This window comes from Talpa europaea (genome assembly GCF_964194135.1).
Source record: "Talpa europaea genome assembly, chromosome: 14".
In the NCBI taxonomy this organism is placed as follows: Eukaryota; Metazoa; Chordata; class Mammalia; order Eulipotyphla; family Talpidae; genus Talpa; species Talpa europaea.
The window spans coordinates 5939540-5963189 of record NC_140082.1 but is presented as its reverse complement, the minus strand read 5'-3'; the positions used below and the strand labels follow the sequence as shown (position 1 = coordinate 5963189).

The 23650-nt window shown below is 38.5% G+C and overlaps 1 protein-coding gene across 1 annotated transcript in view; it reads left to right on the top strand.

Moving 5' to 3' along the window:
• Positions 1-23650, top strand: part of NAA25 (N-alpha-acetyltransferase 25, NatB auxiliary subunit) — a gene marked incomplete at its 3' end in the record, with an annotated part of 56227 nt that overhangs the window by 12742 nt on the left and 19835 nt on the right. Inside the window, exons 4-14 of the mRNA XM_084254195.1 lie at positions 1333-1451; positions 3773-3847; positions 5796-5903; positions 6229-6307; positions 9251-9362; positions 10172-10261; positions 11992-12161; positions 14180-14292; positions 17501-17708; positions 18403-18492; positions 23064-23244. Coding sequence (XP_084110321.1) covers positions 1333-1451; positions 3773-3847; positions 5796-5903; positions 6229-6307; positions 9251-9362; positions 10172-10261; positions 11992-12161; positions 14180-14292; positions 17501-17708; positions 18403-18492; positions 23064-23244 — 1345 coding nt within the window. The remainder of the gene's footprint in view (positions 1-1332; positions 1452-3772; positions 3848-5795; positions 5904-6228; positions 6308-9250; positions 9363-10171; positions 10262-11991; positions 12162-14179; positions 14293-17500; positions 17709-18402; positions 18493-23063; positions 23245-23650) is intronic.

The window sequence follows — 23650 nt, the reverse complement described above, 5'->3', positions numbered from 1 at the left end:
GATGTGGGATAATGAGCATTCATGAACCTACCACCAACTTTAGAAATAATCAGCAATATGAAGGCTTCCTGTGTTTTTCATATTAATCTTATTTCCCCTTTCACCTCCCAAGAAGTCCTTGCTATTTTGATTATTTTTTTATTCTCTTGGATTTCTTTCAATCTTACCACATTGGTTTTTCTGAGTAACACATTACTAGTTTTACTTAATTTTGAACTTAATGTAGATGGGTTCATGCTGTGAAAGACTTGTGACTTACATTTTTCATCCAATATCCAAGTGATTCATTCATTTTCCACAAAAGTGGTGACTACACTCTATCTAGGAGTGGAGATGCCAGGTTGGAGGGTATATGTATATTCAACTTAAAGATAAAGACAATGTCAACTTGTTCTCTAAATTTACTACTTCACTAGTAATATGCAAGAGTTCTGATTGCTTCACATTCTTGTCAACACACTTGGTATTCTTAGACTTTAAGATCAAACCATCATATTGTATATATTAAAATATACAATTGTTATATGCCAATTATTCTTCAATAAAACCGGAAAAAAAGAAATAAAAATTTGCCAGTATAGTAGGCCAAAAATGTTATAGTTCAATTTTGTTCTTTATTATAATAAAACTTAAGGGTTGAAGTATTATATCTGCTTATTTAAGGATTATGTTGACTTAGGGATATAGATTCTTCTCCAGTGTTTTGAAGAAAATTCATTTATCTGTCCCACAAATATTAGTTGAACGTTTCTCAATAATACTGCATCAGAGTCAAAGATAAAAGATGTTCTTTTTGCCTTCATGTTAGTCTGTAAGGGGAACTAGGGCAATAGATAGTGTATTGCACTGTGTATTAATAAATACTATGAGGGGTATATAAAATATTAAAGATGGCAGAGCGAAGTAATGACCACACTGCAGTGGAGGAGCCGAGATGGTGTTCAGGGAAAGTCTTGCAGAGAGTATTACATTTGAACTGGGTCTTAGAGGATGGTCACTGCATAGAAAGAGAAGAAAGGAGCATCTAGGCAGAGGGAACTAGGTGAAGGCATGGACACTAGTGGAAGTACAAGTAGTTTGATGTGGTTAGAGCTCAAAGTGTTAGGGGTTGGAGTTAGGGTCTTGTATATTGTGAACCTGATGGGGAGGCCTTACCCAAATTATGCTTCATCTGAACCAGGAGGAGTAGTGATCAGTGATCAGATGAGGCAGAGCAAGTACCTTCTTTAGTGATGGAGATACCAGATTCTCCCATCCCCCCACCCCCAAATGCTCTTGAGGTCCAAATTATATATCAATAATTAAAGAAAATCCTATTTCTCTTTATCTTAGCGGAATTAGTTACAAAACTTTATGAGGCAGCTGTGAAGAAAGTTCCCAATAGTGAGGAGTATCACTCTCATCTCTTCATGGCCTATGCCAGAGTGGGTGAATACAAGAAGATGCAACAGGTAAATCTCCAAACTTCCTGGGCTGTAAGATTTGCTATTATTGGTGAAGGTCTCTTTAATGTGACTTAATTGCAGTGTGTGGGTGGGTGGGCATAGGTGGGTGGTGTGCTGTGCTGTGCTATACTCATGTATATAGAACTGAATCTATGTATTTGTCTGGGGAGATCAGGTATCTTTGTGTGTTTTAAAAATGAACTATTGGGCTTTCCTGGTGGTGCAGCGGTTGAGCACTGGGCTGCGAAGCTGTCCGCAGCCTCCGCAGTGCCGGTTCAATCCACGGCCGCCGGCGAGGGTCCCACATGGCGCGCAGACCTCTCCTGCCGCGCCCGCTGCTCCCCTCAGCAGTGTGTTTCGTCAGTCTGCCTGTTCTGCTCCCTGCTCTGGCTCTGGTGAATCCTCTCACCCTCCCGCACTTATGACTGTACCCAGTGCTTATACAAAATAAATAAATAAGTCTTAAAGAAAAAAATCTTTAAAATCCTTAAAAAAAAATAAAAATTTAAGTTCTTTAAATGTTTTATTTGGGTAAATTTGATGTTCTTTTGTGGCCTGATGGTATGTTTTATTTGGTTCTGATAGGTCAGCTTCAAGTGGTTCCTCTGCATCAGATTGATGTTATTTCTTCAGAAAATGGGCAGAGGGCCTCCCTGATGGCACAAAGGGTTAAGACGCGATCTATGAAGCTGTCCACAGCCTCTGCAGCACAATTTTGATACCCCGCCAGCCAGGGAGCAACCCACATGACACAGCAGACCTCTCCTGACTCACCCGCTGCTGCCGTCAGCAGCGTACTTCGGTCAGTCTGCCTGCTCTGTTCCCTACTCTGTCTCTGGTGAATCCTCTCACCCCCCTACACCTCTGACCTGTGCCCCAGCTCTTGTATGCATAAATAAATAAATCTTTAAAAAAAAAAAATGGGCAGAAATCCAAGAGCAAAATATGAACTGATTATAGAATGATTAATTTTAAAGTTTACATCTAATTTGTAAATTTCACTGTGTATAGCCTGCTGAGATTTATATATTTATCAGGGGAATAATCCCCATTGCTTGGAATGCCTGACTTTTTTTTTTTTTATACAAGCACTGGGTATAGTCAGAAGCACGGGAGGGTGAGAGAATTCACCAGAGCAGGGAGCAGAACAGACAGAGGGACCGAAATACACTGCTGATGGGAGCAGTGCGTGCGGCAGAGAGGTCTGCACACCATGTGGGACCCTTGCCGGCGACCAGGGATCGAACTGGTGCTGCAGAGGCTGCGGGCAGCTTCTCAGTCCAGCGCTTAACCGCTGCGCCAACAGGGGAGGCCCAGAATGGCTGACTTTTTTTTTTTTTCCCCCCTGGATCTAGTTAGCACATTTTTATTTATTTTTTTTAAACTTTTTTTTAATTTACGCATACAAGAACTGGGGTACAGGCCAGAGGTGCAGGGGTTGAGAGGATTCACCAGAGACAGAGTGGGGAACAGAACAGGCAGACTGACTGAAATACACTGCTGAGGGGAGCAGCGGGCTGCAGGAGAGGTCTGGGGATCGAACCGGCGTGGCAGAGGCTGCAGGCAGCTTCGCAACCCAGCGCTCAACCACAGCGCCACCGGGGAGGCCGTCTTGTTTTAGCCAAATGTCCTATGTGTTTATATCAAATTGTGTTCCTGGACTTTCTTTCTTTAATATGTTTATTTTTTTTTTTTTGTTTTTGTCATTATTTCTTTAACATTTTGTTCATTTTGCCCCTATTTAGAGTTTATTAACTCACTTTCCCATTTACCTGAGATAAATACATAGATGTACTCCGCTCTTTCTTGTCATGTCCCTGCTTTTTAGTATTTGTATGTTATACTTATCACACTGAATAGTGGTATCTCCAAATACCATTCTTCCCTAAACTAAAAATTAATTTTTGAACTATTTAATAGTAATCTTTTCTGATTTTGAAGTTTTAATATATTGTCCTGATTTCTTTATTTTTATTATAACTTGTTAGTATGATGTCTTCAGTAAAGTTTATTGATGTACATACATAAGCCAAATTTTGTGTTTGGTTGGTAGTCTACCAGAACTATAGTGCATTGTAGTATTTTCTAGAAATAATAGGCTTTAATTTCAGAAATCTGGTTCAAAACATGAAATATTATTCCCAGTATTATAAAGTATGTTGTCATGATTGCCTCTATTGCTTTCCGGTAATGAATGTCCAAGTCACTGGGCATATACTGGAATATGTAAATGTGTTGCTTTTCTTCTAGAAAACTTGCCACATACTCTAGATCATTAAGTGCTTTCTGTATATTTTCTAAATTAAGTATTTATGGCTCTCTTTCAGGCTGGCATGGCTCTATATAAGATTGTCCCCAAAAACCCTTACTACTTTTGGTCTGTGATGAGCTTAATTATGCAGGTGAGTATGGCATTCAGGATGGTAATGAGGTTTGTTCTTATATTTGTATACAACTATTGTCCTTCATGTATCTTCTGAACACTGTGAGTAACTGTTGTAGCATATGAGGGCTCTACATATTGTCATTGACTTCATGGGGAGTTTCGGTATTCCTTTATTCCTTAAGACTTGGTGTATCATTTTTGTGTGCCGCACAGACTATTTCCCGTGCATCTTAGAACCATTGCTGGAGTATTTTATCAATTGTGAGTCTCAAAATATTTGATATTGACCTGAGATCTGTCTTTAAGACAATCTTGTTATTTAATGAACAGGTCATGAACTGCATGGCTCTGTATTAGCATGTCTGCTTTATGAGCCTCACTCATTTTGTTCTTTTTTTTTTTTTTAAAGATTTATTTATTTTTATACAAGAGCTGGGGTACAGGCCAGAGGCGCGGGAGGGTGAGAGGATTCACCAGAGACAGAATGGGGAACAGAACTGGCAGACTGACGAAACACACTGCTGAGGGTAGCAGCAGGTGAGACAGGAGAGGTCTGCTGTACCATGTGGGATTCTTGACAACCGGCCGGGATCGAACCCGCACTGCCGAGGCTGTGGACAGCTTCACAGCGCGGTGCTCAACCTGCTGCACCACCAGGGAGGCCTCATTTTGTTCTTTTGCAGAAATGAGATGTTCATTTCCCAGAGCAAAGGTGCAGACTGAACTACTGTGTATGTGAGGGTGGGGAAGAAGAGATTAAAATAATAGAATTCAGAACAGGGAGACACTGGGATTGGATACATCTGTGTTCAAATAGTGGCTTCACCTCCATCTTGGAGGGGTGATGAGGAATCTTTTAACCTTAATTTATTTATGAAATAAACATAATAGGTACTTTGAAAGTTCTACAGAGTAAATGAGCTCTAAGGAGAATCTGACAGTGCTAAAGTTGTTGATATGATACGTTGATATTAATGATCAATTTAAGGGCATTGTAGCTGTATAAATAGAAGGAATTGACATTTCCCTTCTAGTACCTGAAATCTGAAAAAGACATGCAATACTTTTCAAATACCTGATGATATGTTCCCAATATATATAACAAACTATGTGCATTCCCTCTCTTAATATATTTTTAGAAAAAGGCATTTAAAATTCAGGTCATATTGTGGACATTCAGTAGTTTGGTTTTTTTTTTAAGATTTATTTATTCATTTATACAAGCACTGGGTATAGTCAGAAGCACGGGAGGGTGAGAGAATTCACCAGAGCGGGGAACAGAACAGGCAGATTGACGAAAGACACTGCTGAGGGGAGCAGTGGGCCTGGCAGGAAAGGTCTGTCGTGCCATGTGGGACCCTCGCCGGCGGCTGGGGAACGAACCCATGTTGCAGAGGCTGCGGGCAGCTTCGCAGCCCAGTGCTCAACCACTGCACCACCGGGGAAGCCCCACTTTTTTTTTTTTTTTTTTTTTTTAAGATTTATTTATTTACTTATGCACACAAGAGCTGGGGTACAGGCCAGAGATGTGGGGGGTGAGAGGGTTCACCAGAGACAGAGTGGGGAGCAGAACAGGTGGACCTACTGAAATCCACTGCTGAGGGGAGCAGCGGGGAGACAGGAGAGGTCTGCTGTGCCAGGTGGATTGCTCCCTGGCCGACCGGGGATCAAACTTGTGCTGCAGAGGCTTCGGATTCCTTCATAGTGCGGTGCTTAACCCCTTGCGCCTACAGGGAGGCCCGACATTCATTATTTTAAGAATACAAAAGATAATGAATTTTTAGGACTCTCTTATAAGGCAAACCGCTCTAATGTCTCTTCTTAACAAGTTCAAATTAGGTCTGATATTTAACAAAGTGGATTGATGATTAATGTGCTGGAGTTAATAATGGTCTGCATGATAATAGCGTAACATTGTGCAAATATGGAGAAATTAGAAGGCAACATTAAATTTTCTCTTCTAGTCTATATCAGCACAGGATGAAAACCTCTCAAAAACTATGTTTCTGCCCCTTGCTGAGAGAATGGTAGAAAAAATGGTGAAAGAGGACAAGATAGAAGCCGAGGCTGAAGTGAGTAATTTTAATGTCCTACTTTTGTATTTGCATTTGCGTTGTTTTGTTGCTAAAGTATTATAAACCGTTGCCTTTTCCAGTTAAAGAGCTGGTAAACATGAAATTTTTGCAAAAACATGAAATTTTGGAAGCCGCTAGCTGATGTATAATGAACGCTGGGCTGTTTGCAGCTCAGTACTCCAGGCTGAGCTGTGTGTAGGTCGGGGAGATACTGCTGTCTGACTTTTACTGTTGATTTACTCTCAGTGTTCTTTTGAAAAGCACATGAATGTCTTTATTACTCTAGAGTTTCAGTGGTTGCACTTCTTTATTTTTCTTTAAGGTTGAGCTTTATTATATGATCCTGGAACGGTTGGGAAAGTACCAGGAAGCCTTGGATGTCATAAGAGGAAAATTGGGAGGTAATTTTACAAGTTTTGTTGGTTTTTCTTCCCTTTTTAAACAAAAATATGGTGGAAAATTTCTTACTCATACAGAAACACAAAGATGAAAAAACAGAAATATCACTTGTGATTATTTTATGTTCTAGACTTTTCTGTATTTTGTACATTTATATTTTAAAATAAATTTTAATTGAAAATAATTCATGAATTCAGTAAATTCAAGGAATGTGAAAGATTATACCCTAGATCTTCAGTCCTATAGGTTTTCCTGTATATCCTGCTACCAATACCCCTTCCCCTCTTTCTTATTTTTAACCAAACAAGAACATTCTGTTCTTGGTCCATAGAGAGTTATCTTTTTCAGTTACACAATGTTTCTTTTAAAATAACTTTTTCTTTTACGATTTTTCAATATTAATGCCTCTCCCTAGTCTGGATTTGTACTCTAGATACAAGTATTCTTTGTCTACTTGCCTGTGCTAAAGACATTGAGTTTGTAAACTTTGCTCTGCCTATACTTACACTGATATTTTTGGTTTCTTAGCAGTGTTTCTGAGAGCTGTGTCCCTCCTCCTGACACTCTTATATACTTTTTCAGTATAAATGTAGACAGTTTACTTAGTCCTTGATGGATATTTAGGCTCTTTGCAAGGAATATCTTTGCTGCAAACCAAATTACCCTCCAAGAAGCTATGTATATTTACTATCAGTATGTGAGAAGGCATGTTTTGTGGCACATTTTATTGTTAAAATGTTATTTCAAGCTTTTTATATTTCTCAATATGATAATAAAAAAAATCTTACAATAAGGCAGTCTGATTTCCTAAGCAGAAGCTGCTTTTTTTTTAAATATAAGTACGAGGGAATATAATTCTTTTTTTCATTTGTTTAAAAGCTATAAATATTTTTTTTTTCTGAACTGCTTATCCCTTTTCTATTTCAGAATACTTGGTTAATTATCTTATTGATTCACAGAGCCCTTTACCTGTTCAAGAAGTTAGCCCTTTTCCACTGTTGTGAAAATACTTCTTCCCTTTTTGTTGGAAAACTGATTTGTGGGAACTTCATAAATAGTCTTGACCATTTCTCTGGTTTTTTGAGATTTATGAGAGATTTTTGTTCCTAAGTATTTATAAACATCTCTGATGATTTCCTTAGAGGAAATCCTGTAACTGTAGTTATGGTTTCTTTAGTAAACCTGTTTTTTTGATTGTGCCTTTATAGTTGGGAATGATTAAACTGTAGATTAGTAGGAACAGTCATTAAAAAGACTTTGTTTCATATATGTACTTATATCCTTTACTGGACTGTGCAGTGATAAAACTAATTAATTATATAAAATGTAAAATGGCAATGATAGAAGAAAAAAACCAAATAAAGTTTAAAATGTAGAAGGTTTTTTTTTTTTTTTTTTTTTTTTTAAGTGTTGCTTTCTAACTTCAGCCTCCTTGCACATTGATACAAGTCAGCCTTTTTAATTTTTATTCAGCAAGGTTGTAGTTTATGTGGATTGATAGTTAAAATTTAGATTTCTATAGTAAGTTCATAGTGGAATTCTTAGTATCCTTGGTCTGCTGAGCTTTTCTGAATGACAGCATATCTAATTTAGCCAGAAATATAGACCTAGTTTTTGGGAACAAAACTAGTTGTTGGAACAAAATTTGATTATTTTTATTTTTAAATTTTTATTTTCCTTCTAACATCTCACCTTACTCATCCCATTTCAGTCCAGGTTTATTTGATGTTTTGGATTTGTATGAATGGAAAGTCTGTCTGTGAACTAAATGTGCTAGTCCCTACATTTTTTTGGGTTTTATAAGTGTATCCATGTACTAGATCCTCAACTCAGTACATTCTGCAGCCATGTCTTTTATGGGGAAAAAAATCATTATGAAAGTCTAGTATCTGGAATATACTTTTTTCCCTCTATCAAAATCATTTTTAGTAAGAAAGTAGCTTTTATATAATAATGGCCCTTTTTCTAAGAGTAAATTAGAAAATGTGACCTTTTCCTTTTTTTTCCCACTTTATTTTATTTATTTTTTATTTTATTTTATTTTATTTTTTAATTTTTCTAGAGGCATTTTATTTATTTATTTATTTGTTTGCTTGTTTGTTTTGTTTATACATGCACTGGGTACAGTCAGAAGCACGGGAGGGTGAGAGAATTCACCAGAGCCAGAGCGGGGAGCAGAGCAGGCAGAAGGACCGAAGTACACTGCTGATGGGAGCAGCGGGCGGCAGGAGAGGTCTGCGCGCCATGTGGGACCCTCCTCCGGTGGCCGGGGAGCAGCCAGGGATCGAACCGGCGCTGCAGAGGCTGCGGGCAGCTTCGCAACCCAGCGCTCAACCGCTGCGCCACCGGGGAGGCCCTACTTTATTTTATTTTTTAAAGATTTATTTATTTATGCATACAAGAGCTGGGGTACAGGCCAGAGATGCGGGGTGGAGGTGAGGATTCACCAGAGACAGAGTGGGGAACAGAACAGGCAGACTGTCTGAAATACACTGCTGAGGGGAGCAGTGGGGGAGACAGGAGAGGTCTGCTGCACCATGTGGGTTGCTCCTGGCCAGCTGGGATCAAACTTGTGCCGCAGAGGCTGCAGACTGCTTCATAGGGTGGTGCTTAACCTCTTGCGCCACCAGGGAGGTCCCTTTTTCCCACTTTAAAAATTTTTTTTAGGAAAAAGATTTGAAATGATACCTGCATAGACACAGACATATAGCTGCATTTTGAAAGGGTCAGGTTTATTAAGAAAGAGACAAATGCATAGATACAGGCTGGAGGCAAAATCTGCATCTTTGGTTTATCATGAAGAAGAGAAAGGGAAAAGAGGTGCCTGCATAGAGACAGGTGGACACAGAGCTGTTGACATTTTCCTTCTTGTGTTTGGACTTTATATTCTGCTTTCTGAACAAAAATGAAATCAGCTTACCAATTTCTAAAACTTTTAATTGTAGAAAAGTTGACCAGTGAGATTCAAAGTCGGGAAAATAAGTGCATGGCCATGTATAAGAAGCTGAGCAGGTGGCCAGAGTGCAATGCTCTTTCCCGGCGCCTCTTACTGAAAAAGTGAGTAGAGGTTTCTTTTGGACTGAAACATGAGTGGGGCGCTCAGGGCTCACTGTTGATTTTATTTTTTGTGTATGTCTTTTGAAATTTCTGTGTATAGTGTCAGATCTCTTTTTGGGAGGGTAAAAATTTATTTATGTATACAAGAGCTGGGGTGTAGGCCGGAGGAGCAGAGGAGGGAGATGAGAAGAGTCATCAGAGACAGAGTGGGGAGCAGAACAGGCAGATCTACTGAAATACACTGCTGAGGGAGCAGCAGGTGAGATAGGAGAGGCCTGCTGCGCCATGTGGGTCAGCTCCCTGGCCAGGGATCAAACTTGTCCTGCAGTGGCTAGAGATAGCTTGATAACGTTGTGTCTTTAACCCCTGCGCCACCAAAGAGGCTCTATTTTTTAAAGTTTTGATGAACCTTTATCTTTCAGTGAAGAGTTCTAGAATTATGTTACTTACGCTATCAGGGTACCATCTAGTATTAGGTCTTACTAGTTCGCCAAATTCTGTATTGGTTTAAAGGAGCGTCTCCCCATCCCTTTAGAGGACATAGTAATGCGGGGGAGTTTTCTGTTAAGAGTATTAGTTTTCTAGACCTGGTTATTTTATTGAAGGAAAGACTATAGCCTCTTAAAAGTTTTTTCCTTTGAAAATGCCTCTGAAATGCTGTCCTTTTAGGACTGCAGAGGAAGTGCTGAGGGAGGGCTGAGGGAAGACTAAAATATAACTTAGAAAATAAGTTGAATATTAACGGGTCCTAAGGAAGATTTGTCACAACTTGAGTATAATCTTGTGTGTACCATTCAATCTGATTTTAGCTCAGATGACTGGCAGTACTATCTGACTTATTTCGATTCTGTCTTTCGACTTATTGAAGAGGCGTGGACTCCTCCTGCTGAAGGTGAACAGTAAGTCATCTTTTCTACATTACATTGGCACCTGTTGATATGTCACAGCGCAAGGATTTCATTGTAAACCTAATTGAAATCTCTTTTTTTATTTCAGTAGTGTATCCTTTCAAAGCAAGATTTTTTCATTTAAGAAATATAAAATATAAACATGTCCATTGTAAAAATTTAAAATAGTGCAGAAATGAATGGTGTAGATAGCGTTAGCCCCTTGTTCTCATCCCAGAAATAACTTGTTTTTTCTTTTTCAAGAAATTGAGATAAAATTGACCCACGAATAACTCTTCATACATTGTGTTGTCTTCCCTTTCGGATTTATTTTTGCGGATGTCTAACATAATCACTCCTATTATTTAATGCAAAAGTTTAACATAAACATGATTTGCAACTTAGTATTTGGGGAGGAGGAGTCCAGTGGGCTGTGGTGGGTAGCACTATGGGTTCCTTGGTGGTAGGATGATGGTAACACACATTTAAGAGTTAGGAACTGATACCCCTGTATCATATACAGTATTGGAAAGCAGTGTACCTCAAAAAAAAAAAAGCAATAAAAAAAATCCAGAGAATTAGAAGTTTTAAAAAAGATTCTTGGGTGTCTTTTCATATATAGTATATATAGATCTATTACATTCTTTTGAGTGAATTAAGCACTCCATTTTAGAAATGTACTGTCATTCATTTAACCTGGCACCTGTTTAATGGACCCTTGCATTGATTTCCTTTTCTTATTCTGGCTGTCACACACATACTGTAACAAACATAAACAGAATTTTTTTCCTTTCTGAAATCTTTTTAAAAAGTGAATACACATGGCCTCCCCGGTGGCGCAGCAGTTGAGCGCTGGGCTACGAAGCTGCCCACAGCCTCTGCAGCGCCGGTTCAATCCCCGGCCACCGGGCGAGGGTCCCACACGGCGTGCAGACCTCTCCTGCCGTGTCCACTGCTCCCCTCAGCAGTGTACTTTATCAGTCTGCCTGTTCCGCTCCCTGTTCTGGCTCTGGTGAATTCTCTCACCCTCCTGCGCTTCTGACTGTACCCAGTGCTTGTATAAATAAATAAATCTTTAAAAAATAAAAAAAATAAAAAGTGAATATAGAAATAGGGTTTAGGTTACCGATTATGAACTGGTGGTTACTTTATAATACTTAGATCATTAAATTTAATACAAGCAATAAAGTCTGCTTGTATTATTATGCAACATTTTATATATACAGGATTATTCATTACTTTTTAAAGAAAGAGTTCATTGCTCTGTAATAATCAAATAACAAAATTGGGAGTAATCATGTCATGTTATCTGTCAGAATTTATTTGTAGCTCCGTTTTAGTCCCATTTATATTTTATAATTATTGAAGTGTTTTTTCTTCAGTTTGTTTTTTAAAATTTATTTATATATGCATACAAAAGTTGAGGTGCAGGCCAGAGGTGCAGGGCTTGGGGTTGAGAGGATTCACCAGAGACAGAGTGGGGAGCAGAGCAGGTGGATCTACTGAAATACACTGCTAAAGGGAGCAGCAGGTGAGACAGGAGAGACCTGCTACATCATGTGGGTCAGCTCCCTGGCCGGGGATCGAACTCATGCTGCAGTGGCTTTGGATAGCTTCATAGTGCTGAGACTTAACCCCTTGTTCCACCAGGGAGGCACCTGGTTTTAGTTTTTTGAAATCAGTTTGACTTGACTCTGATTTTGAATGGATAATTGAAACATAACATATGTGTTTATATCCAGCTCTTTGGAAGGAGAAGTGCATTATTCTGCAGAAGAAGCTGTGAAGTTTATAGAAGATCGAATAACGGAAGAATCTAAAAGTTCTCGCCATCTCCGAGGACCACATCTAGCTAAACTGGAGCTGATTAGGCGTTTACGCTGTCAAGGTTTTAATGATGAATACAAACTGGGTAAGAAGCTATAATGATATCTGGGAATACTGATCAAGGAACAGGAATGCCTTCCATACCCAAGCATAGTATTCTTCATCTGAGGCCTACAATGACAAAGTCATGTTTGGAAGCAAATGTCTTCATAACCTAAAAATATTTACTAATAAATGGATCATATAAAAGTAACCTTCAGTCACATGTTCAGCCTGGTTTAACTTCAGCATCTCTGCCTATCTATCAAGGTCTTTGTTAGGCATTCTCTTGCTGACTTGACAATAATGCTAAAAACAACTAGTTTTGCAAAAGTTTCAGGATTTTTTTAGCATTTATGAAAAGGATATCTGGCAGAATCAGAGAAATTAGTAACTGAAGAGAAAATTACAAGTAATGATGAGAGAAAAGAATGATTTGAATAGCAAAGTACTGAGGCCTATAAGAAATTTGATGAAACTCAAATGCTTTTGAAATTAGTTTTTTAGCATTTACTACCCAAGAAATGAAGAGTGTCTTCTTGTGCCAGTTCACACTTTTATGGAAAAATGGCCCCTCACCCTTCAGAGCAGCAATTCTTTGCACAAACTAAGCATTAGCTTGTATTTTTAATTTTACTCTACATTTTGTCAACTTTAACATAATAAACTTCCTTAATTTCTCAGCTTCATTGTTTTAAGATAAAAAGCGCTAAAGAAATCTCTCACCCCCATCATTATGGAAGTTTGTTTCTCACTGAAAGTTGATTAAGAGAATTTTTTTAGGGACCAGTTTTCCCACTATATGATATACCTAAAACCTGTCCTAGAATATCTCTGATCATTTTAATCATCTACTTAATGTTCTTTCAAACTCATTTGAAAATGAACTTTATCATCCTCTTTGTAGTTTATTTGTAATCAATTTTGAATGCCATGTTAATTTCTTTCTTTGGGTCTGCCTCAGTAACCTCAGTGTTAGTACCAGATTCACATGTGAGCATTTTCATGTGACCTTCAGGAAAATGTTAAAATAGTCTTAAATATTGCTTTCTTTGTAAAGCTGGATATAAAAGTATTTGGATCTACTTTGACATTTGGTATATCTATTCTTATCTTTTTTTTTCCTTCTCACTAGCTCGAATCTTAGAAATTTGTGAATTTGTCTAGTCTCTACAAATTTTCTTTCCTTTTGTAAGTTAGGTCAGTGAGTAAGTGTTAACTCTTGAATCACCAAGTCCTTGCAGAATCTAATTAAAGCCATAGACCTCTATTATCAGAAACATGAGCAGGAGCTGAGACCTTCAGTCTTACAGACTGTCCTTCTTAAATCTAGTTCAATTTGAGAGCTTTTTTAATTATTATTTTGTTGTTTTTAACTTGAGGAAAAAAAAATGAACTGGTAACGTTCTGCATATCCAGGTTTAACTTTTCCACAGTGAGTGTCCTTGTTGAAGTTCTTGGCCTGAGGCTCTTCCCGTTCTCCTCTGTTGGTGTACCTGCTAACAGACATTACATTTCATTTAGTTAAAGTTTAATATTTATGAAGTGGTCAGCTGTTGTGGAGAGAAGCATGTTTGCTTAATATTTGCTTATAACCTTCTTTATTTAAACATTAATGAAAGCTTTTTAACTACTTAAACTTTAATTGAATGAATAGCTTCACAGTTCCTAAGTAATAACTGTTAAGCTGAATTTGTAAAATTCAGCTCCTTTTTAAAATATTTGTTTATTTTTAAACAAGCAAGTCATTTTCCAGCCCTGTTTGTCTTTTTTTTTTTGGAAGAAGTGAGGTAACTTTATTCTATTTTATTTTTTTTTTTTGTGTGTGGGACCCTTGCTGGCGGCCAGGGAACGAACCGGCGCTGCAGAGGCTGCGGGCAGCCTTGCAGCCCAGCACTCAACCGCTGTGCCACTAGGGGAGGCCCTGTTTGTCATTTTCATGCAGACATTGAAGGAAAATTTTAATGTATTTGAAGTAAATGTTTTTCACATCAGACTTCTTCCTTAAATTAAAAATTGCTTCTTCCCATGAATAATTTAGTGAATTTTGTTTTCTCTTTTAAGGTGATCCAGAAGAATTAATGTTCCAGTATTTTAAAAAGTTTGGGGATAAGCCTTGCTGTTTTACAGATCTCAAGGTATTTGTTGACCTCTTGCCTGCTACACAGTGTACAAAAGTAAGTACAGTTAGAAGTCTGTTGGTATCTGTGTTTATTGTTACTAGGTTAAGTGTTTGGGTTACCTTTCTAAAAGGTGTGAGGGGGCTGAGCACCGGCTATCAAGTACTGCTCGATCACACGCGTGCTCTGGGTGCTCTCTGATCAAAGGCATGATTTCATGTTCAGCCAGAGTGAGAATAAGCCCCTGCTATATAATTGGCTTCTCTTCTCTTTTTTTGTTCAGCTACTTAGAGGTTTACATGCATTTGCAAGAGAAATAATAGATTCTTATATCCTTCATACCTTTTGTCCCAATGGTAACATCTTATATAACTACAGTATAATTAGGTAATTGACATTGATATAATCCACTGACTTTATTCAGATTTCAACAGTTTTATGTGCATTTATTTTGTGCATATATGTGTGTTGTGTATTTACTCAGTATATAATGCCTGTAGATACGACCACCATGTCAAGATAAAACACCAGGATTCCACGTGCTATTCTTTTTAACCCACAGCTACCTCCCTGCGCTCCCTCTTTCCAAAGCCGTATTTCCTCGCAACTAATAATGTTTCCTATTTCTATAATTTTTGTCATTTTAAGAATGTTATATAATGGAATCGTGTTACCTTTTGAGATTTGTTTTTGTCATTGGGCATAATTGATGCTTAGAGTTTTATGTGTATCAGTAGTTCATTCCTTTTTTATTGCTGAATAATGTTCTGTGGTCAGGATGTACCACTGTTTCTTCAGCCTGGGGAAGGACATCCAGGTGTCTTCCCTTTTTGACTGTTTCAAATAGAACTGCTGTGAGCATTTGTGTAATTTTTTGTTGTTGTTATTTGTGTGTGAACAAAAGTGTTCATTTCTCTGAGAAAAATGTCCATTAGTGCAGTTGCTGATGCATGTTTAGGTGTTTTTTTAATTATTTTTTTTAATTTTTGCATACAAAGCTGGGGTATAGGCCAGGGATGCAGGGGGTGAGAGGATTCACCAGAGACAGAGTGGGGAACAGAACAGTCAGACTGACTGAAATACACTGCTGAAGGGAGCAGCGGGCGTGTCAGGAGAGGTCTGCTGCGCCATGTGGGTTGCTCCTTGGCGGCAGGGGATCGAACTTATGCTGCAGAGGCTGCGGATTGCTTCATAGTGTGGTGCTTAACCCCTTGCGCCACCAGGGAGGCCCAGGTTTTTTTTTTTCTTTATTGAGGTAACATTGGTTTACAATAGTGTATATGATTTAGGGAATAGGTTTGTACCTCCTCAGATGTATGTTACCGTACCACCCCAACCATCAAAGTACCCTTATTCCTTTACCCTAAGCATTGGGTCCACTCCCCTTGCACCTTTAGTGTCTTAAAGAAATGGCCACATTCTTGCATAGAGGCTGCACCATTTTAAAAGGCATATTTATTCAATGTCAGGATCAGACTATTAGATTTAGCAATCAACTTCATGGGTGCAAAACAAAATTATATTAAAACCCTTTGTTAGAATGCTTTACTCTTTTCACAGAACAGAACCTAGAATAACCTGTTACACAGTTAGTCACCAATGCAGTCCTCTAGTTTTGTGCCCATACACTCGACTTGTCTAAGACAGGTCTTCTGGGGAAGGGCAGGGCCCTGCCACCTCTGTGCTTGACTGAGTTCCAAATCTTTTGTTCCAAATCTGGAGATTTGGAGTTCCAAATCTCCATCACTTCTGGCTCTCCTCTCACACTAAACTTTGTTTCCTGGCAGTTAGTTAAAACCTTCTGCCACTGCCACAGCTGCTTCTGCTGCTGGAGCCTCCATAGCTACCTTGGTTTTGTGGTTTGGCAAGTATTGGTACCACCATGGGGGCCAGAGCTCCACCTTCAAAGTTTCTTTCTTTCATGGAGGAAGATTGATTATTGTAATTGCCAAAAATCATTGTAGTTTCTACCTCCAAAATTCCTACCATCATTGCCAAATCCATTATTGGTTGAACCATATTAAATTCTGTTAGCAGTGTGCCAGTCACCCAGTTCTCCGCCTTTAGTGTTGTCACTATCTGCTTTTTTTTAATTGTACCCATTCTGATAGCTGTGTAGTGATCTTTCTTTATGGTTTTAGTGTGTATTTCTCTAAGTTTCATGGTCTTTTCCTGTCTCATTTGCCATCTGTGTATTCTCAGTGAAATGTCTGTCTTTTGCTCTAGTTGACTTGTTTTTGCTTTTTATTGTTGAGTTTTGATAATTATTCTAGATTCAAGTTCTTTGTCAGATAAGTGGTTTCATGTATTTTCTCCCAGTCTTTAACTTTCAGAGATACCTGTTGCCTTTAATTTCTAAGTCTTCTAAGGTTCTGGGACTGCGATGGGTGTATTGCTTTATTGGTGTCCTCCCCACTTCATGCTGCTGTACTTCAGCTTTCTTGGTCTGTGCATTGGTTGTTGCTTACCACTGCCCTGCCTTTTAGCTTCTGGAATCTTGTTGATGTTTTTTGTTTGCTGTCATCTCTTCACATGTTCCTGATTCTTGTGGATTGACCCCTTTTTTGTTCTTTATTGTCATCTTCATAGCATTTTGGAGTGAAAGCCTACAAATGTGTAATTGGAACTGGTGTTTTTAAAAATTCTTACCAAATTTAAAGGATAAAAAATATTTTAAAGCAAGATGTTACTCGTGGGAGCAACTGGGTGGAGTGTGAGTGGGACCTCTCTGTATTATTTCTTAGAACTGCATGTTAATTTACAAATGAAAACTTTAGTGAAAAGCAGTTTAAGGCCACTGACACAACATAACCAGCCCTTTCCATGTACATTTCTTTTAAGAACTCATGGATTTTATTAGTATATCAGTCTAATTGTAGGGTGTTTTTTTTTTTTAGTAGACTGTTCTTTTCTACAGTCTTCCTAATTAACTTTTTCATTGTTACATTATACATTATGTTAATAGGATTTACAAGGCACATTTTACAATGAAAAAAATCCTTTTAGTGAGTATAGCACATGATATTGATGAAATGCTTTTGACCAACAATGAATGAGTGTGCTAGTCTCACCAGGTTTGGGTGCTGTTAGGGATTATTTTGTTTTAATGATTTTGGTAGATAGAAAATGGGATACTAGAGGGGTTTTAATTTGTACTTTTTCTTGATGTCTTTGGCTAGACCACTTCTGTATTTGGTAGTTATGGCCCACCTACTAAAGACTAGCTTTGTTTTGAGAATTGTGCTCCTCTTTTTTCACCCTGCAGTTTATTAACCAGTTACTTGGAGTTGTTCCTTTGTCGACACCAACAGAGGATAAGCTGGCATTGCCTGCTGACATCAGAGCTCTGCAGCAGCATTTGTGTGTGGTGCAGCTGACAAGGTTACTGGGCTTGTACCACATGATGGATAAAAATCAGAAATTGACCGTGGTCAGAGAATTGATGTTAAGGTACCAACATGGGCTGGAATTTGGTGAGTATCCATAGGTTTTTATTACTGTATCTTGTTTTCATGAATTTGACAAGGAAAATACTTTGTCAAATGGGAAGACTATCCAAGTGATGAAATGGACAGCCTTTCTTAAGCTTGGCGGTAAAAAAATTACAGTTGTCTTCCAGTTGTCTGTGTCCTTCCTAATCTGGTGAGCGAACCCTTTATCACACTGGGGCTCACGAATTACTTAGTTTATGGTAGCTGTCACATTACTTTTTTTTTTTTTTTGTCACATTACTTTTAAAATACAGACTTTGTAAATGAACTAAAGAAATATTATAAACTGTGAGAGAAATATTTAATTTTTAAGTAGATATCTTCGGGTTGCTAGATACATACATGTGCTAAAATATAAATTATCTAACTAAATTTTGTCAGTATTTCTCTAACTGTATTCTAAAAAAATCAGGTGAAATAAAGAGCATAATATTATTTCTTCAGTTAATGTATGGCCCTTGTCTTCAGTTTTTTCTTTGCCTGTAGCCTTCCAAATCTTCCTGCCCTCTTTTGGGGACCTCTGTTCTTGGCTTATGTTTTTTCTTCATGGCTTATGTTTTTTCTTCTGGTATTTACTCCCATTATTTTCTTTCCCTCTTTTCCCTTCTGTCATTTTTCCTCCTTTAAAAAGCTCCTTTGAATAATTGTTAAAATAGAGACTTTTTTTTCCCCATAGGGAAGTCCTGTTTGAAAACAGAATTGCAGTTTTCAGACTATTACTGTCTTCTTGCTGTCCATGTGCTTATTGATATATGGAGAGAAACAGGTAAGGAGCAGTGATTTCAGTAGAACTTTACCTTTGCTTTTACTAATTGATATAAATTCAAATTATATAATTTAAGAATTTGATTTATGCATTAAGTTTTTCTTTCCCCAGGATGCTTCTGGAAAAGTCTCCAGTTATCCCCCTTGTAATGATGATAATCTTAAATCAGTATATATCTGATCTATGTGGGTAGTGACTGTAAATAACCTATTACAACATAATTAAAATTCAGAGAAAATGATTCTGAAATAGATATATAGGTTCATTAAACAAGATAGTTCCTTGTATTCACTTAAAAATGTTATACAGGAAAATATGCTCTTTGGAATACAGTTCTGATTAACCCACCATGACAAAAACATGAAATGTAGTAAAGGAATCACTGTGAATCATTGAGCAGGAAAAGGATGATTTAGTAAGTGGTATTGAGATTGCCTTTTCTTCAGGTTTTACCTGAAATTTTCTTATTAGCAGTTTTTTGGGGAAAAATAACTTGTGTATTACTCAGGAGGCTAAATTACAGGAGAAACAAAGGACAGGGGAGACTATTGCATGAGAGACACAACCCCTGCCCTCATGGATCATTTCACAGAGCATTCATTTTCATATCAACCTCGTGTTTATCAACCTCGTGTTTATCATCATTCAGAAGTGCCCTGTTATCCTGAACATAAAGGTCACTCTGTTTAGGACAGTTTAATTAATTAATTAATTGATTGATTAATTAATTTTATCTATTTATACAAGAGCCAGGGTACAGTCCAGATGTGTGGAAGGGTGAGAGGGCAACACAACAGGCAGACTGACGAAGTACACTGCTGAGGGGAGCAGCGGGCACAGCAGGAGAGGTCTACGCGCCATGTGGGACCCTCACCAGTGGCCGGGGATTGAACCGGCACTGCAGAGGCTGTGGGCAGCTTCGCAGCCCAGCGCTCAACTGCTGTGCCACCAGGGAGGTCCTTTTTCTGGTTTTTAATGTTGACCTCCTAAAAGGTGTTTGAATGTATTACCTCCTCTTTCTCATTTGAGAATAGATACTAGTTTGCCTTTGAAGGCGTGGTAGAACTCTTGAGTGAAATTTCTGGTCCTGGACTTTTATTTTTTGGGAGACTTGATTACTGTTACAGTTTCCTTGCTTGTCATTGTTCTTTTAGGTTTTCTATTTCTTACTAATTCAGCCTTAGATGGTTGTATATTTCTAAGAATTTGTCCATCTTTTCTAAATTATTCATTTTACTAAAATGAATAATAGTAAATGAATAATAGTAAATGAGTAATAGTAATCTTTATGATACTCTGAATTTGAGATGTCTTTTGTAACTTCTTTTTTGTTTCTGCTTCCTTGAGTTTTCTCCTTTTTTCTTGGTGAATTTATCTAGAGATTTGTCCGTTTTACTTTTTCAAAGAACCAGGTTTTGATTTCATTAGTTTTTTGAACTGTCTTTTTGATTTTTATTTCATTTATTCCTGCTTTAGTTTTTATTATTTCCTTCCTTGTACTGGATTTTAGTTTTCTAGTTCTTCATGATAAGTATTATTGTAAGTTTTTCATTGGATTGATTATGGATATTTTTCTGCAGCCCCACTTTTTGGTTTTATCTTGTTCTTTAGGTTAGAAAGCATGCAGAATATGCTCTTTATTTTTTGTTTTTCAGATTACATTTTTTATTGAGGTAACATTGGTTTACAACTCTGGACATGAGTACATGAGTTATAGGTGCCGGTTCACGCCTCTTCAGATGTGTTACCACAGATGGGCATTATAACACCACACTGACAACCAGAGCACCCACAGGCTTCCACCCTAGTCCATTGGACTCCCTGTCCCCTTTGCTTCCTGTCCTTCATCCTTTCCCTCTGGTAGCCTCAGTTCTACAGTCAGATTTCTAGGGTTTATTTTGGTTTCTTTTTTTCTGTTTCTTTATTTTTTTTTCCTTTATGTTTCATGTATGAGTGAAACTATCCAGTATTTCACTTAATATAATCTCTATTTCCACCCATGTTGCAAATGGCAAAATTTGATCTTTTTTTTTTCTTAAAAGATTTATGTATTTATATAAGGACGGGGGTATAGGGGTACAGCTCAGAGGCACAGGAGGGTGAGAGAATTCACCAGAGACAGAGTGGGGAGCAGAACAGGCAGACGGACCAAAGACACTGATGAGGGGAGCAGTGGGCGAGGCAGGAGAAGTCTGTTGCGCCATGTGGGTTTCTCCCTGGCTGGCTGGGAATTGAACCTCGCTACAAAGACTGCAGACAGCTTCACAGCGTGGCGCTCAACCCGCTGCACCACTGGGGAGGCCCTCATCTCTTTTTTTAAAAGTACCTGTGTAGTATTCCATTGTGTATATATCCCACATCTTAATCCACTCATGTGTCAATGGCATTTAGGTTGTTTCTGTACTTGGCTATTGTAGGTAGCGCCGTAGTGAACATAAGAGTGCAGCTATCCCTTCAAATATGGTTTTTGCATGGAATATAATTTTAAAAACTGAGTGCATTGGACTTTTAGCTGTTTTTTTTTCTGACTGTAAAAGTAGCATATAAAAGTTCTATAAAGCAGTTTAATTTAAATCTCACATTTCTGACTTCCAAAAGGCACTTTTAGCATTTTTATCTATATTTTCTCATTTTCTCTGTATATATCTTGAGATTAACTCTTTGTGCTAATTTGAATTCGCTGTTTTATTGAACATTATTGCATAAGTATTTTCTCTTGTTTTTAAAAACTCTCCATTAATGTCAAATGGCTGTATGATGTTTTCCTATGTGGGTTTTACAATATCTACTTAATATGGCTATTTTTTATATAAAACTTTATCTGCATTTCCTATTATTTTCACTAGATTAATAAAAGAAAAGTTACTTAATCTTTAAAACTATTGAGGGCCTCCCTGGTGGCACAAGATATTAATTCTCAGCACTATCAAATTATTTGTAGCCACTGCAGCATGAATTTGATCCTCGGCCAGGGAGCTGACCTACATGGTGCAGCAGACCTCTCCTGTCTTGCCTACTGCTCCCCTCAACAGTGTATTTCAGTAGATCCACCTTTTCTGCTCTCCTCTCTATCTCTGGTGAATCCTCTCACCCCTCATACCTCTGGCCTATACCCCAGTTCTTGTATGCATAAATAAATAAAATAAATCTTGGGATTTAAAAAATAAAATAAACTATTGATGTATGTAACTTTTAAAATTATATTAGGCTGAAAAAAGGGTATATTGTTTTAGTTTGCTTTTTTTTTTTTAAAGATTTGTTTGTTTGTTTATTTATTTATTTATACAAGCACTGCGTACAGTCAGAAGCACGGGAGGGGGAGAGAACTCACCAGAGCCAGAGCAGGGAACAGAGCAGGCAGACTGACGAAACACACCACTGAGGGGAGCAGCGGGCGGCAGGAGAGGTCTGCGCGCCATGTGGGACCCTCCTCCGGTGGCCGGGGAGCAGCCGGGGATAGAACCGGCACTGCAGAGGCTGCGGGCAGCCTCAAAACCCAGCGCTCAACCGCTGCACCACCAGGGAGGCCCCGCTTTTTTTAAGGTTTATTTTATTTATTTATGCATACAAGAGCTGGGCATAGGACAGAGATGTGGGGGGTGAGAGGATTCACCAGAGACAGAGTGGGGAACAGAACAGGCAGACTAACTGAAATATAGCGGGCAAGACAGGAGAGATCTGCTTTGCCATGTGGGTTGCTCCCTGGCTGGCTGAGGATTGAACTTGTGCTGCAGAGGCTTTGGATTGCTTCATAGTGGGGTGCTTAACCCCTTGTGCCACCAGAGAGGCCCCCTTAGTTTGCTTTTTAATGAGCAAGTTTTTTTCACATATCTTATTTGAATTACTATTAGTGGAGTTATATCTCAACAAAAATAATGTTAGAGTATCTATTTGGGGTTTTCTAGAGAAAATTCTGTGTTGGGAGGATTGGTGAGCGTCAATTCTACTTCAGACACTCTTCTCAGGATTCTGTGAGGTTCCATAACTTCCCTTTCTAAGACTTGGCAGTTTATGTTTCCCTTATTTTTGCAGATGCATGTTTAAGAACATAGGTAACTGTTAAACTTGTCTATTCAGGAAAAGTCCCTATTTTGCTCAGAGCTGGTTATCAAAAATTTATTCTCTGACTTCGGAACTCATTCTTAAAATAGTGAGGAGATGGGCCTCCCCGGTGGCGCAGCGGTTGAGCGCTGGGTTGCGAAGCTGCCCGCGGCCTCTGCGGCGCCGGTTTGATCCCCGGCTGCTCCCCGGCCCCCGGAGGAGGGTCCCACATGGCGCGCAGCCCTCTCCTGCCGCCCGCTGCTCCCCTCAGCAGTGTACTTCGGTCCTTCTGCCTGCTCTGCTCCCCGCTCTGGCTCTGGTGAATTCTCTCACCCTCCCGCGCTTCTGACTGTACCCAGTGCATGTATAAACAAACAAACATAAATAAATAAAAACATGCCTCTATTAAAAAAATAAATAAATAAATAAAATAAAATAGTGAGGAGAGGTGATGATGTCAGTTTTTGTTTTTGAGAAACCTCTATTTGCTCTTAAGATCTGTGGATAATGGTATTATATTTTGGTTCTAGGTGACGAGACTGCTGTTTGGCAGGCCCTGACTTTGTTGGAAGAGGGATTGACACACAGCCCATCCAATGCTCAATTCAAATTGCTGCTTGTTCGAATCTACTGTATGCTTGGGGCATTTGAACCAGTGGTGGATCTGTACTCCAGCCTTGATGCTAAGCATATCCAGCATGATACTATTGGGTTGGTAGTATGTACTCTGAATGATGAGCCCCAGGCATGCCAGGGTGGGCCCTTACACATGGAACTCTAGCTTTTAAATTTCAGCAGTGAAGGTGTTCCTGGTATTTAGCTTTTTGATTAAATAATCACTTAGTATGACCCTTTGCAAAGCAGAAAGTGTTTTATATCACTCAGTGTTTTGTGGCAATTTAAAAATCTGCACAATTTAGAGATGATACAATTTTCCCCAGAGACAACCAATAGCTGTATTTCTTTGCATCCTTTTTCTTAGCACATGTTGTTTTGACATCTTCGTTTTCTTGCACTTGAGGTTGACAGTGTACTTCTGTTTGTTCACCTCAGAGATCTTTATATTTGTATTTTGAATTTTCTTTGTGATGTGTCAAGGGTATTGTCTATCAGTTGT